At 45.5% G+C, this 13,845-nt stretch overlaps 1 protein-coding gene across 5 annotated transcripts in view; it reads right to left on the bottom strand.

Moving 5' to 3' along the window:
- Positions 1-9,924: 9,924 nt before the first annotated feature.
- Positions 9,925-13,845, bottom strand: part of NHEJ1 (non-homologous end joining factor 1) — an 81,205-nt gene continuing 77,284 nt past the window's right edge. For 3 of the 5 annotated variants that reach the window (XM_042950193.1, XM_042950192.1, XM_042950191.1), the window contains exons 6-8: positions 11,578-11,695; positions 10,863-10,981; positions 9,925-10,446 (exon numbers count right to left, since the gene is read on the bottom strand). In XM_042950193.1, the coding sequence (XP_042806127.1) occupies positions 10,372-10,446; positions 10,863-10,981; positions 11,578-11,695 (312 nt within the window). In that variant the 3' untranslated portion in view covers positions 9,925-10,371. The remainder of the gene's footprint in view (positions 10,447-10,862; positions 10,982-11,577; positions 11,696-13,845) is intronic. The other 2 variants (XR_006205713.1, XM_042950194.1) reach the window with 1 other exon arrangement.

Raw genomic sequence — 13,845 nt, forward strand, 5'->3', positions numbered from 1 at the left:
TTTAACCTTAAAAATAAATCATGAAAATAAAAGACAGTTGTGAAGCTGTGAATGCCATTTATGAGTGAGTACAGAATAATGCATGAATTCTGTAGATCATGTAGATAATTCTGTAGAATTCTGTAGAATCATGTAGATAAGATGAACTTGGCCTAGAAGGATATGGAATTAAGAAGAGATTAGCCTGGGATCTTTCTTCCCATTGAATTGTTCCCACTAGTTGTCCAAGTTACTTAACTGTTGAAATATTTTCCATCATCTTTAGATTTTTTTTAAGTTTATTGGTTTACCTTCAGAGGGAAAGGGGGAGGGGCAGAGAGAGAGGAAGAGAGAGAGAAAATCCCAAGTAGTCTCCGGACAGTCAGCGCAGAGCCCAACATGGGGCTCAAACTCATGAACCTGGAAGATCTTGACCTGGGCCCAAATCAAGAGTTGGACAATTAACTGACTAAGCCACCAAGATGCCCCCATCTTTAGGTCATTTTGACATCTGTTTCATACGTGCTTCAATTCCATCTGATGATGGGGTTAGACCTCTTGGAAGAAATCAGTTTTGAAGGAGGGAAAGGAATGCCTGAAAAGAATGAAGGGGATTCTCAGTGACGGGCAGTGGCCCAAGCAACGATGATGGCGCCAGTGGTAATGAAAACCCAACCTGGATGATCTAGTAAAGGGGGAAACCCTGGTGTTATCTGATGTAACCTTCACAAAAGCCTTATGAAATTGACACCATTATTTTCACTTTATGGATGAGGAACTGAGGTTCAGAGCTTGTAAGTGAGGGAGTTGGAGTTGGAATCCAGGCCATTTTGACTCCATAATGACCCCATTTCTTTGTAAGTGATTCCTAGGGCAAGCGTGCTGGGTTGTTGACCTCTGTTCAGGTCACTCATTTTCTCTCCAAATATAGGGGAGTCCTGTTACTTTCATCTTGGATTTTTAAGACCTCATACTCTTTAATTTACCATTTCCCCAGCTGATTGCAATCATTCTCACTTCTGTTGATTTTTGAGAGAGAGAGAGAGAGAGAGAGAGAGAGAGAGAGAGAGAGTCCCAAGCAGGCTCCACACTCAGCACAGAGCCTGACACAGGGCTCGATCCCATGAGATCATGACCTGAGCCAAAATCAAGAGTCGGATGCTCAACTGACTGAGCCACCTAGGTGCCTCTCTACTGTTGATTTTTTAATTCTTAATTTATTTTTTTAAAGTAGGCTCTGTGCTCAATGTGGGGGTTGAACTCACAATCCCAGGATCAAGAGTCTCACACTCCACCAACTGAGCCAGCCAGATTTCCCTCTACTGTTGATTTTTTTTAAGAGGTTAGCAACTCCACCAAATTTGGCCCATATTCAGAAATGGAAGCAGGCTGTCTTTCAAGCCTCAGATTAGTCCAGAACACATTTGGAGATCCAATTAGAGCCACTCAAATGCTTTGAAAGCTGGCTATTGATTAGAAATGGGAATGTCAAGTTACCTTTGCCCTAACAATAAGCTCATTACGAGGCACTTCAGAGAGATTCGGGCATTAAAGACCTTGTTTTGATGACTTTGAAAAGGTAGGAAAAAGTAGCCAGAGTGTTACATAGAAGAGTTTTTGCCCTCAAATCAGAAACTAAAGATTGTGGGAAACTCTTATAGACAAAAAGACATATATACAAATATATTTTTTGTGTATGGTTAGTAACATGTTTACTAATACTAATGTGCTTTATTTCCACCCCAGCATCTCTATTAGGAGAGAAATTAGTTGCTTAAAGAGAGTCTTGGAAAATATTAGTTCAATGAATGGTCAGTAAAGGGGAGGGTACTAATCTTTAATACTCAAGCCATGCTCCTCGGCTTTCTGTAACAGGGTCTGGATTGGTCCACCCACACCCTCTCACCAGTCTCTCTTGGTACGTAAAGCATCCTAAGGATGCTGGGGATGTATAGCCAAAGAAAGCAAGAAGGTATCCTGTCCCTTACTTTTAATAACTTGTATTCTTAGTTTCTGCAAAATGACATCATTCCATTATGGTTCTAGCTAACAAAATGGCATTTAACCACCACTCTTGCCTTACTACTGGTTGCTGTAAACAAAAAATATTACAGTAACTTGTGTCTACAAATTTCTAAAATCGCTTCAAGATACTGCCAGTGTGGAGGGTGTGTGTCTGTGTGTGTGTGTGTGATCCTCTTTCTTCATATATCCACTCACAAATATTTTTGAGCACCTATTAAGTGCCAAACACTGCACAAGATGCGTGGGATGTGACAGAACCCGAAAAACAAAAAAAAGATTCCTGCCCTGATGGAGCTTTAGTCTAGTGGGGAGGCATTAGGGAGACCAACAATTAAAGAGAATGTAAAAATCAGGAAAATGCATAATGTGTTAGAAGGGGACCCGAAGCCCTATGAGCACAAACTGTAAAAAAGGGAAGGAAAGGATTGGGAGGGCAGTTACCTTGTGGGGAGGGTGTGAGGTTGGGAGGCAGGTTCTGGTAAGTGGGGCGGTGAGTGGAGATCTCATTGAGGTGTGACTTGAGCCAAGACCTGAAAGAGGTGAGGTCTTCAACCAAGAGGATATCTAGGGGAAGAACATTCTGGGCAGAGAAAAAGGCATAGAGCAAAGGCCTAATGTACTTGCATATTAAAGAAATAGCAAAGAGACGAGTGTGATGGAAGACGAAGCTGGGGAAAATGGAATAGGTTGGCTTTCTGCTTGCTGACCACGAGTATGATTTTCAAACTTTTTACAGAGCTCATAATGAAGATAATTTGCCCTTTAAAGAGATTTGTGTTTGACATGTAGATATGGACACAACATAGTCAAGTAAAAATAAAATCAGGGAACAAAACAGTATTTATACATAGGATTCTTTTAAACTTTTTAAAACAGACATAGGCATGGCTCTCGCTTTCTACTTTATACAGTTGGGAAAAAAATCTATCTTTTAACTATCATCTTGGGATTGCAGACTTCTTGAAAACAGAAGATATGTCTTCGTGGCCCTGTTGGTGGGGGTGCTGATGTGTAAGCTCTCAGTATGTACAGGATTTGAATTAATTCACGTTTAATTGTATTTGTTTCTTGTTGGATATGGGTTTTTCTGTTTCATTCCTGACACATTTCCTACAAACCTGTGCCTTTCTTTGAATTCCTTTGTGATGATCTGAAGCTTCCCTGTTGGACTTCCCCATTTATAGTTCAAGTCTATGTACAGCACAAGGTTTAACCCACCAACCTGGCTCCTTACATCCCCCTTCCTGGTCAGAATTTTCTGGAGCTTCCATTAGGGATCTTTCTTGCCATTGAATTCTTCCCGCACTGGTTGTCCAAGTTACTCAACTGTCGAAATGTTTCCCATCATCTTCAGATCATTTTGACATCCATTTCATAACCTGCTTCAACTCCATTTGATGATGGCCGTTAAGGTGTTTTTAAGATTCTTGTCCAGAAGCATACGTATGTCTTAGATTCTCACTCCCAAGAACTATTTTCCAGATGTCTTTCTGGTGGTAAGATCAGCTTCCATCAAGTGGTTTCTGCTTCAAAATGGTTTTGGTGAGGGGCGCCTGGGTGGCTCAGTCGGTTGAGCATCCAACTTCGGCTCAGGTCATGATCTTGCGGTCTGTGAGTTTGAGCCCCGCGTCGAGCTCTGTGCTGACAACTCAGAGCCTGGAACCTGCCTCAGATTCTGTGTCTCCCTCTCTCTGCCCCTCCCCCACTCATGCTCTGTCTCTCTCTCTCTCTGTCAAAAATAAACCTTAAAAAATAATAAAAATAAAAAAAACCAAAATGGTTTTGGTGACTAACCCACAGGAGCCATGGCCATCCCTGAATTATCACATGGCACCATCGGTGAGAAACAGCAAATGCTCTCTGGTATTGCTTCACCCTCACCCTACGTGAGTAGATTAAATATAGTTTCATTTGGCACGGTTCTGTTTTCATTCTTCAAATCCTAAAAATGCACATACACTTTGACCGTTCAATAGTCCAAGGTGCTGGAGCTGGGGCCTCCCTGTACTTCACCTCCCTGGTGACACCTCTGTAACCAGGGTGGCTGTGACTCGTGCCCAGTGCACCCTGGGTGCATGACGGCCAAGTACGAACTCGCAGTTGGCCGTTTCTCCAGCCAGGTGCTCTAGTGTCTGCAAGAGGAACGTCCTCTGCCTTTTGCTGAATGTATCACTCTGCTAGTTTTCCCTTTAGCCCAATCCAGACACTCCGTCTTCTTTTTGATTCCAAATGCCATTGTACGGGTTACCTGTTCCCTCTGTTCTACTCTTCTAATCGTGTAAATTATCCTGCCACACTGAACTGGTACTTATTAAAGACAGCAACGTGAAGGGCAACGTTTCTGAGTGGCAGAAAACCACTCAAGTTGGGGTATCAGTGTCACCTCCATACATCATCAGACTATTACTATTTACATTGCTGTTATATCAAGTTACTAGTGAAACAGACATACTTGTTACCAATTCCTCTTGCCCCACCCGGGGCCTCCCTGGTCCTTCCATACACGACAAGGACCCACTGGTTTTGCTCTGTGCTCTGGTAGTGCCAGGCAGCAGTCATAAATGAAACTGGCAGTCTTTCCTCCTCATGTGGCAGCCGTCTTTTTGTCTTGAATATGGGATCTCTTTACCCCCTCCCAGGACCCCCAACAGTACTGCTCTTGACCCCTGACCCCAGACCCAGACCCTGCAGGGCTTCCCCCCCACCCTAGCTCCAACTCTGCTCACCACCCTGCTCACCCTTCAAGGCCTGGGTGGGAGGGGAAGAACAGGATGGAGGGCTAGTCAGGAGGATTACCCTTCTCCTACTCCATTCTCTCTTCTCCTGTCACCGATTTCTGACTGGCTGTCGATCCTATCAGGGGTCCATAAAGCGAGGAGGACTCTGGCCTGGGAGAGGGGGGTAGGGGTTAGGCAAACAGGCCAGGGAGGCAGTTGGTTGAAGTTTAACCACAATATTCTTGGTCTCTATTGTTTTGAGTGAGGCCCAATATTTCCACAGCAGGATTATAGGATCTGATTAACCATGTTAGACAACAATGCCGAGCTGGGATGGGCTTCCCCTTCCAGCTGCCAATATGAAAAAGTAAATATAACACCCAGATTTCAGAAGGGACTCACAGAAGCCCCCAAGCCATACTCCCCAATTCTAACCCTGCTTCTGTTTTGGGCCCCCAAGTAAGGGGAGGAAGAGTGTGGTGCTGTATGCTCCTTTAACTCCTGGCCCTTGGCCCAGCAGGACAAGTAATCCTGGCACAATCTTCCCAGGTGAGTCAATGGCTGTGTGCTCCCCACACCCTGGAGTCCTTCCAGTGCCTCTTCCGGGTTCCCCTAAGCTGGCCCAGACTCTCAGGAACCCATGAGAGTTAGGTGCTGAGAGGCTAACAGCCATTCAAAGGTCCAGGAGTGTAGAAAGCACAGCAGAAGCTGCTGGGTTTCAGGATAGAGAAACTGAGGGCAGGTAGGAGTTAACAGCTTGGAAGAATGATCGAGCCTTTGCTGGAATGCTTTGGTGCCACCCGATGACTTCCCCTTGTGCCAGGGCAAAGTAATGTGACCGCAGAATTGAGGAGAAGCATAAGGGACCACCATAAAACAAAGTCTCAGGAGATGGAAAAGTATTCCTCCAAGGGTCTGGGATGAAAGACGGAGGATAGATGGGCTTCTAGGTCAAGTAGTGAAGGATTCCCAGGTCTCCTCACACACACACACACACACACACACACACACACACACACACACACACACAAGCTACCTCATACTCTCCCTGTCTGGAGGTTTCCCCACAGGATGGGATCTTCTGAGGCCCTGTCCGACAGAACAGGGGGGAAAAATAGAGCAATAAGAAACACACAGCAAGAATAACTGGTAGCAGTTTCCAGAAGGTCATGGCAGTTAGGGAAAGCTCTCCCTTCAAAGTGGGGCTCCCTTCCCTTCTGGCATTCCTCTCTGTAACTGAGTGCCCAGCATAACCCATTGCAATTCGGTGAGCCCACGCATTTGCTGATGTTGGTAACAAGGACTAGGAACCCAGGGTCGTGGGCTCTGAGTCTGGAGGCCTCCCATAGTAAGGTCACCTCTCCTTTTGAACAGTTTCTGCATCAGGGAAACTAGAATAGAGAAAATACTTCAGGACAGAGCTTAGAAAAGCATACATCCTGGGGCTCCTGGCTGGTTCAGTCCATAGAGAATGCAACTCTTCATCTTGGAGTTGTGAGTTCGAGCTCCACATTGGGTGTAGAAGTTTACTTGAAAAAAGAAAAGAGGGGAGGGAAAGGAAGGGAAGGGAAGGGAAGGGAAGGGAAGGGAAGGGAAGGGAAGGCAAGGGAAGGCAAGGCAAGGCAAGGCAAGGCAAGGCAAGGCAACGCAACGCAACGCAAGGCAACGCAAGGCAACGCAAGGCAACGCAATGCAAGGCAAGGCAAGGCAAGGCAAGGAAACATCCTGATCCTATCAAAACCCAGTTAACATCAAGTTGCACCTTTGGTAATATAATACCACCACGGTGATATTTTCTGAGTTAGGGTTAAAAACTGACCCTGTTCTCAAAGAGTATAATCTAATGAAAGGATGAGAAAACAAAAAGCACATAGGAAATGTGTATATAACACAGATAGTATTAATAGCACAAATAGTGAGGGAGTAGGCAGAACTGATAACATGACTTTATCACATCATGAGGAAGGGTTATCAAGAGGATCTTAGGTTTCCCCTATACTCTTTGGAGCAAGTCTTCCTAGTTTTGTAAGTAGGAGAAAATGAAGGACAGAATGATTAGAGAGAAGGAGATGCCCCTAGTGACAATATCAAGAACAAGACTAAGTTGTTGCCTTTTCTGTTCTCCTTCCTCCTGCCATCTCAGTTGGGTACAGCTGGAAACCCATTCTCTGGAAACCCCAGAGAATGACACACGAGACTCCTGCTCATCTCCCAGCAGACCAGGGTGAGGGAAGGTAAGGGCCTGGGAAAATGGGAGTTTTCAATGAATAGGAAGGCAAGAAAAGGAGGCAAGAAATAGGAAGGCAAGAAATGTACCACCCAATAAGATTAAGAAGCAGTAGCACTGAGTATTCAGGAGAGTTGACCCTCATTCCTTCCCCCAAGTGTTCCCTGTAGGTGCACTGCATCAGACCTGTGGAAGGACCCTGGTCTGACGGGGACAGATTCTTTCCTGGGCCGGAGTGTGGGAACACAAGCCTCTCTCTTTGCTACCTTACACCCTAGGAATTCCAGGGCAAGTTCCTCGGGGTTCAGTAGGAACATGAAGACCAGAAGCTCCTTCCTTCCTTCCTTCTCAATCACTTTGCTAGCTTTTGGAAGCACTCCTTGATCTGGGAGACTGGCTGACCCATAGCAGAACAGAGAATGACCCCCATGGGATTTTTCTAGGAGGCGGCTGGGACTTTGCCTTAGAGGCTGCTGGGAAAGCCCTCAGTAAGGGCTAACTAAAGGAGATGCTGCCCAGCTGGAGTGCTGAGGGATGATTTCCCTTCTAGCAAAGAGCTTGCCTGTCCCAGCTGACTGTGGGGGGAGGGGAGCCAGCCAGCCCGGCCAAGTAGGTCTTGCAGCCTAGGTGGCGCTATTTCCCTATTTTTAGGTCAAGTTGCTGCAGGAACTTCCTCGAGGTCCCTAGTCCCGCTCCTGGTTTGCTGGCTTGCTCATGTAAACCACCTTATATTATTTTTTTTTCTAAAAATACTCCAAAGCAATTGAAAGAGTCCCTTCTCCCACCAGCCAGCCCTGGCCCCAGCCCCGGCCCCGGGGAGCGGGCGGGTAGGCGGGGAGGTGGGCCACTGCTTTATTAAACACAGGGAAAACTAATATTTACGGAATAAAATTTATGGAGCAGCCACGAGAATTCGACCCTTTTATGTGCATGTGGGGTGGGGGTTGGGCCGGGCTGGGGGCCTCGGGGAGGGGCCCAAGCCAGGGGGCAGGGCTGGAATACAGCCTGGCTAGGCCAATTTGTCCAGGCAGGGATTTCCCTGGTATTGCCCAGGGATTCTCAAACACCACCCCTCGTTCTGGGGGGCAAGAACTTCGGGGCAAGAATACCAGAAGCAGACCCTCTGGGAGCAATGTTTCTCTAAGGATATGTTCAGGCAATATCCCCATGGAGGCTGCCACCTTTGGGGTAGAGGGGGGCAGTGGCAGGGAGATCATTAGGCATACTCTTACTTAACCTTTTAAAAAAGTCATGCATTCTTTTGAGAACATGGAAAAGTTATGCTCTTAGAATTTCTCTTACAATTTTAGGGGGTTCACAAACCCCTGATTCCCCTCTGATTAAAAGTACATGCTCTTGAGACCATGGTCTTAGGGCAGAGGGATTATCCAGGGTGAAGAACCCTTATTTTCTCCCAGCTTGCTGGGGCAAATCTTCCCATTTTCCATGTGGTCTCATACCTTACAGATGCTGAAATATGGCTATCTAAATTATGCCAAAAAAATCCCTAAAGAACAAAGTGAGCCATCTGATAGATTGTTTTTACATAGTCCCCAATTTGCATCAGTGATAGTCACGACAGTGGGGCACTGTTATCTGGAGGTGAAGAGTTATCAACGGTGACTGGGAATGAGCCCCGGTGGAGCTCTCAGACTGGGCTAGTCAGTAAAAGCATGGCGGTCCTGAAGTCCTGAAAGGCTCCGGCTGTGAAGAGGTGATGGGAACTACAAGATCCTATTGAAAGGAAGCAGGGTCATAGGAGAAGGGCAGTTACAGTGGAAGATAGAAAAGGCCTAACACCCTTCCTGGAAAACGTTTTCTGTAATGTACATACGGATGCAGTGAAGAACTCAAAAGTCTGGGTTCAAATGCTGGCTGTTACTTATTAGCTGAATGACCTTTGATAAGTCACTTAATCACTTCAAGACTGTATTTCTTAATGGATTAACAGTATCTTCATCATACGATGCTATGAGGATTCAACGCCAGGTAGTTATCAGAGTACTTAGTATATATTAACTGCTCAGTAACTTTTAGCTGCCTATTATTATTGCTGTTCTTATTATAATTATTATTACTTTATCATTGCTTGGATTGTCCTCTTCCCCATGACTTGACATAAGGACAGAAACACCCATCCCAGACAGAGAAGACATGGGGATGAGGAGGCATTTGACCATCATAAGTAAATAAGCCCGAAAAGGCCCCCGTGGGTTCTGCCCCCTTTCCTTCCTCTACCTAACAGCTCCCAGTAAACATCGGCGTTCTACTTTCCTTCCTGTCTCTCCTAAATAATGTTTCAGATGGTCTTACCCATAGAGGAAAACCTAGCAGAAAAGGCCATGGGACTTTGCCAATCCTGGTCTGCTAAATCTTTCCAGATCTGTCCAAAGAGTGGACTTTTTAACTAAGATTCTTCCTATCTCATACAAATTTTGCCTTTTTTCCTGCTAAGCACTATTCATTCCCTAGGCCATTGTCCCAGAGAACTCTGTGGCCATTCCTGTTCCCTGCTGTCCTATCTTCTCGAGTTCTTCTAGTTACCATGTTATTTGAAGTGGCATGAAGGACGGGAGAATAAAATTCCTTTCTCTCCCACTCCAGTGGGAAACTACCTCGGCCCTTGTGCTCGAAGCTCTTTATAATTTCAATCCCATATTGTGGTTCAGTCTGTTGTCTATGCCTTGGAAACAGACAAAAAAAAAAAAAAAACAAGGACAAAAAACAAAACAACACCCCATATGAAGTTGGGCAAAGGAGAACAGCAGCAATCTGTTCTGTCTGTGCCCACCACGGAAAGAGTTCTCAAGATCAAAGTTCCCAAATGGAGGCTTAGCACAGGCCACATGAGAGAAGCATGAGAAGAATCTGAAGGAGCAGACTGAGGGCCTAAACTTCATCTAGAGACAACAATGGGTGGGGCCCAGTAAAGTGAAATAGGTTGGTCATGTTACATAGAATAAGCAATCTCGAAAGCAGGGGGGTGTGAGTGCTTTTTATTCCATGCTTAAGAGAGAAGTGCGTCTCTGAGGAGCACCTGGGACTGGCTAGAGACTCTTAAGAAAGGTAGATAGGCTTCCTGAGCATGTTGAGCCTTTTTGCTGGCTTGCCCTATGTATCTAAAGTCCACGGTAGGACCCTGGGTCTGGAGAACCTCTAACAAAAGAGAGGAAGGTATGGGACTCTCAGAAGCTGGCTTCCACTTGGATAGGGAAGGCCAATGGCCAACAGGCTAGAGGCAAGATTCCCTTGGTCAACAGTACCCATGCCTTTCAACATGGACTTCAGTTATCTTGCCCCTACAGTGGGGCCTCAGACTATATAACTCTGTGTCAGAGATACTCCTGCCATGGGAGTGCCTTTTAGGCTGACATTAGGGCACTATTCTCCAGGTCCATCCTCAGCAGTTGAGACAGTGACAGGTTAACTGAAGAGCCCCCTTAGCTTCTTCCTCTTGACCTTTGACAACTGAGGTCTCTTCACAGGGCCTGAAGGACCCTAGAAAGAAAAGGAATCCAAGTTAATAGAGGTTTCGAACAGTTCCACTTAGGTTAGGTTGCTCCCCTGACTCTGGGTGGGATGAGTGGCTGGCACAGGTGGTCTGAAGTCTGTGCTGGGCCGTGAATGTGACACAAGACCCTATGCAATGTGTTCATCCCTTCTCCTGCAGGGAACAACCTCATAGACTATCACTGGAAGCGGGGTAAGGGGGAGAAGGAGCCAAGGTCCCTCAGTCAGTACAGGAATTGCAGAGAGGAAATACCAAAGTAAGATGCACAAGACCATGATTCTCCATATAGAAATCCATAATCTAGAGGCCTGGTCACAAATACCCTCCAGTATTTGTTAAGGCAGCATCAACTAGGTGATAGCCACGGGGCCTCTGGCTCAGGGGCTACAGGTGCATGACTCACTGTGGGGTCTTTCTCAGTCACTGGGAGGGATGGTGCTGAGGAGACCGGCTCTTCTGGCTGGCTCAGAAGTTGGTTTTCAGTTCCTTGTGGGGAGGTACTGCTTGAGGGCTGAGGATCTCCTGAAATCAGAAAGATCAAGAGAAGACAGTGATAAATGTCTTCTTCTTACCAGGAAGGCATTAGCATTTACCAAGCATTCTGATAAAGGCCAGGGTTTAGTACTAAGATATAAACAGACAGAAGTAGCCACAAATCCAACTTCCAGCTGACTTTTGGAAAGCTCTGTGTCTACTCTGAAGATTCCCCAGGCCCACTTTAACTAGGTAGGACAAGAGCTTCTTTGACTCAAAACAGCCAACTGCTCTTCAATAGACATTTCCTACCATGTCTCAGGTAGAGAGATTAATCTTTCTCCTGGTCCTCTCACTAATTCTCCAAATACCTAGACCAGTTCCAATAGAAGTTTCTGCAGTGATGGAAATGTCTGCATCTTCACTGTCCGCCTTGGTAGCCGCTGGCCACATGTGGCCACACGTAGCTATTGAGCATTTGAAATGTGGCTACAGCAAAGGAGGAGATGTATTTTTCATTTTATTTCATTTATTCATTTTTAATTTAAATTTAAATCATGACTACCATATTGGACAGCACAGACCTATACCTTAACTCTAACCCCAGGGAGACCAAGAACCTCCACAGCTACGGAGCTACTCACCAGTGCCTTGATGCTCCTGTCTCACTTGGATCTCTTGTCTGGTGACTGCCACATACAGATTCTGTAAATGCATGACAAAGGGTCTTCCGTCACCTACATGGCATGCCTCTGGTAGTTTCTAGAGGGGAGAGAAGATGTTGTCATTGGTTGTACTCTATTGCCAGAGAAAAGGAGTTTGATATTTCCACTGGCAGAAATGGCACCAAACCCAAAAGAATTTATGTAGGGAAGTTAGATCCAGTATAGGACATCCATATCTATATATTGTTGGGAACAATATAAGACCTCTTGTGAGCTCTCTCCTCTGAAAGGCAACTCCAAATGTATATCTTTAATTCCCCCAATACTTAAAGTCTATTATGTTTTCCCATGAATACCCCTGGGGTACCCATGGGTCTCTGGGGTCTTTCTCCCAAAGGGATGACCTCTTAAAGGACTGTTTTAGGAAATCATCTTCCCTACATTGTCCCTGAGCTGTACAGATGACTGTTTTACTTAAATTCACTCCTACAATTCCACACTAGAGAGAGAAAAAAAGATGAAATCCAGGGAAGGGGAGAAAGAGCAGAATGGGAATGACAGACTGAGAGATAAGACTATAAATTATGGAGCTGTGAAGTTCAGTTAGAGGAGATGGGAGAACTAAATTTTGCAAAGCTTTGGAGGCTTCCCTGCCATTTTACATTCCTTACTGCAATCCCATGGTGCTTTACTGTAATCCCTGAACCGACAAATGGGGTTCCCCCAGGAGAGGAGAAAAATTGATTCTTTAAAAAAATTTTTTTTAATGTTTATTTATTTTTGAGAGAGAGAGAGAAAGAAAGAGAGGCAGAGAAAGAGGGAGACACAGAATCCAAAGCAGGCTCCAGGCTCTGAGCTGTCAGCACAGAGCCCGACGCGGGCCTTGAACTCACGAAATGTGAGATCATGACCTGAGTGGAAGTCAGATGCTTAACCGACTGAGCCACCCAGGTGCCCTGAAAATTGATTCTTGAGGCATAAAAACATCTTACTCTTTTCAAGTATGAAAGATCAGGGCACCTAGGTGGCTCAGTTCATTACGTGTCCAACTCTCAATTTCAGCTCAGGTAGTGATCTCACTGTTCGTTGGGATCTAGCTTCACGTTGGGCTCTATGGTGACAGCATGGAGCCTGCTTGTGATTCTCTCTCTCTCTCTCTCTCTCTCTCTCTCTCTTTCTGCCCCTCCCCTGCTCATGTGTGTGCACACTCTTTCTCTCAAAATAAATAAGTAAACATTAAAAAAATTTTAAAGTATGAAAGATAACACATACCATATATAAACAGAATTTTGGTATGTCTGTGGATTAAAATTTCTTGAGAGGAAGTGATTAGAAAAAAGTGTCTTAAAAGGCTCCTTATGGGGTGCCTGGGTGGCTCAGTCAGTTGAGTGTCTAACTCTTGAATTCAGCTCAGGTCATGATCTAACGGTTCTTGGGATCGAGCCCCCCATGGGGCTCTGTGCTGAACTCGAGGAGCCTGCTTGGGATTATTTCTCTCTCACTCTCCCTGCCCCTCCAGCCCTGTCCTCACCTTAAAAATAAATAAACAAACATTTAAAAAAGGTTCCTTAGCAAGGTGATAATGAGAAAAAAGTTGAGAAATACCACTATCATCACACTCTGTTTCCTTCCTTGTGAATGAACCATGGATTTACATCTACAGGAAAATGCTTTGCCTAGTTCAAGTTTCGTACACTTGGCTTAACTGAGTTGAAGTAATGGCTGAAGACGGAAGAAAGGCAATAAAAACGAGATGAAGGAGCATGGTATCCCGTGGTCCTAAGCCTGGCTGCACTCCGGAATCTTGGAAAGGACCCAGAGTAACTTCCCCTGTCCCTGTGCATGCAAACAGTCATGGTCCCAGCCAAGCTAGCAGGTCTCTGAGGGAAGCTGTGCCAGCAGCTCACATGGGCACCAATCCAAGCATCCTGGATCGACCCACATCTCGTGTCAAGGGCACTTGCTCTGTGCTATAAGGGCATTCGTTTCTGAAACCCACCATGGGAGAAGGCTGGAAGAAAGAAAGTGGGAGAAGCAGTGAAGTAGTTGCTGAACCACAGTCAGGATTATCTTTCCCTGAGTAGGGTGGTGGCTGGAAAACTTGTTGATGCCCAGGAAATGTAACACACATTTATACTCCAATCCCATTTCCCTAAGGACCACATCAGGCTTGGACTTCCACTGGAAACCACAGATAATGAATCAGGAGCCTTAAGTTGAAACTTTGCTTCTAGCCAATAATCACCC

Source organism: Panthera leo, chromosome C1 (assembly GCF_018350215.1).
Source record: "Panthera leo isolate Ple1 chromosome C1, P.leo_Ple1_pat1.1, whole genome shotgun sequence".
NCBI lineage: Eukaryota > Metazoa > Chordata > Mammalia > Carnivora > Felidae > Panthera > Panthera leo.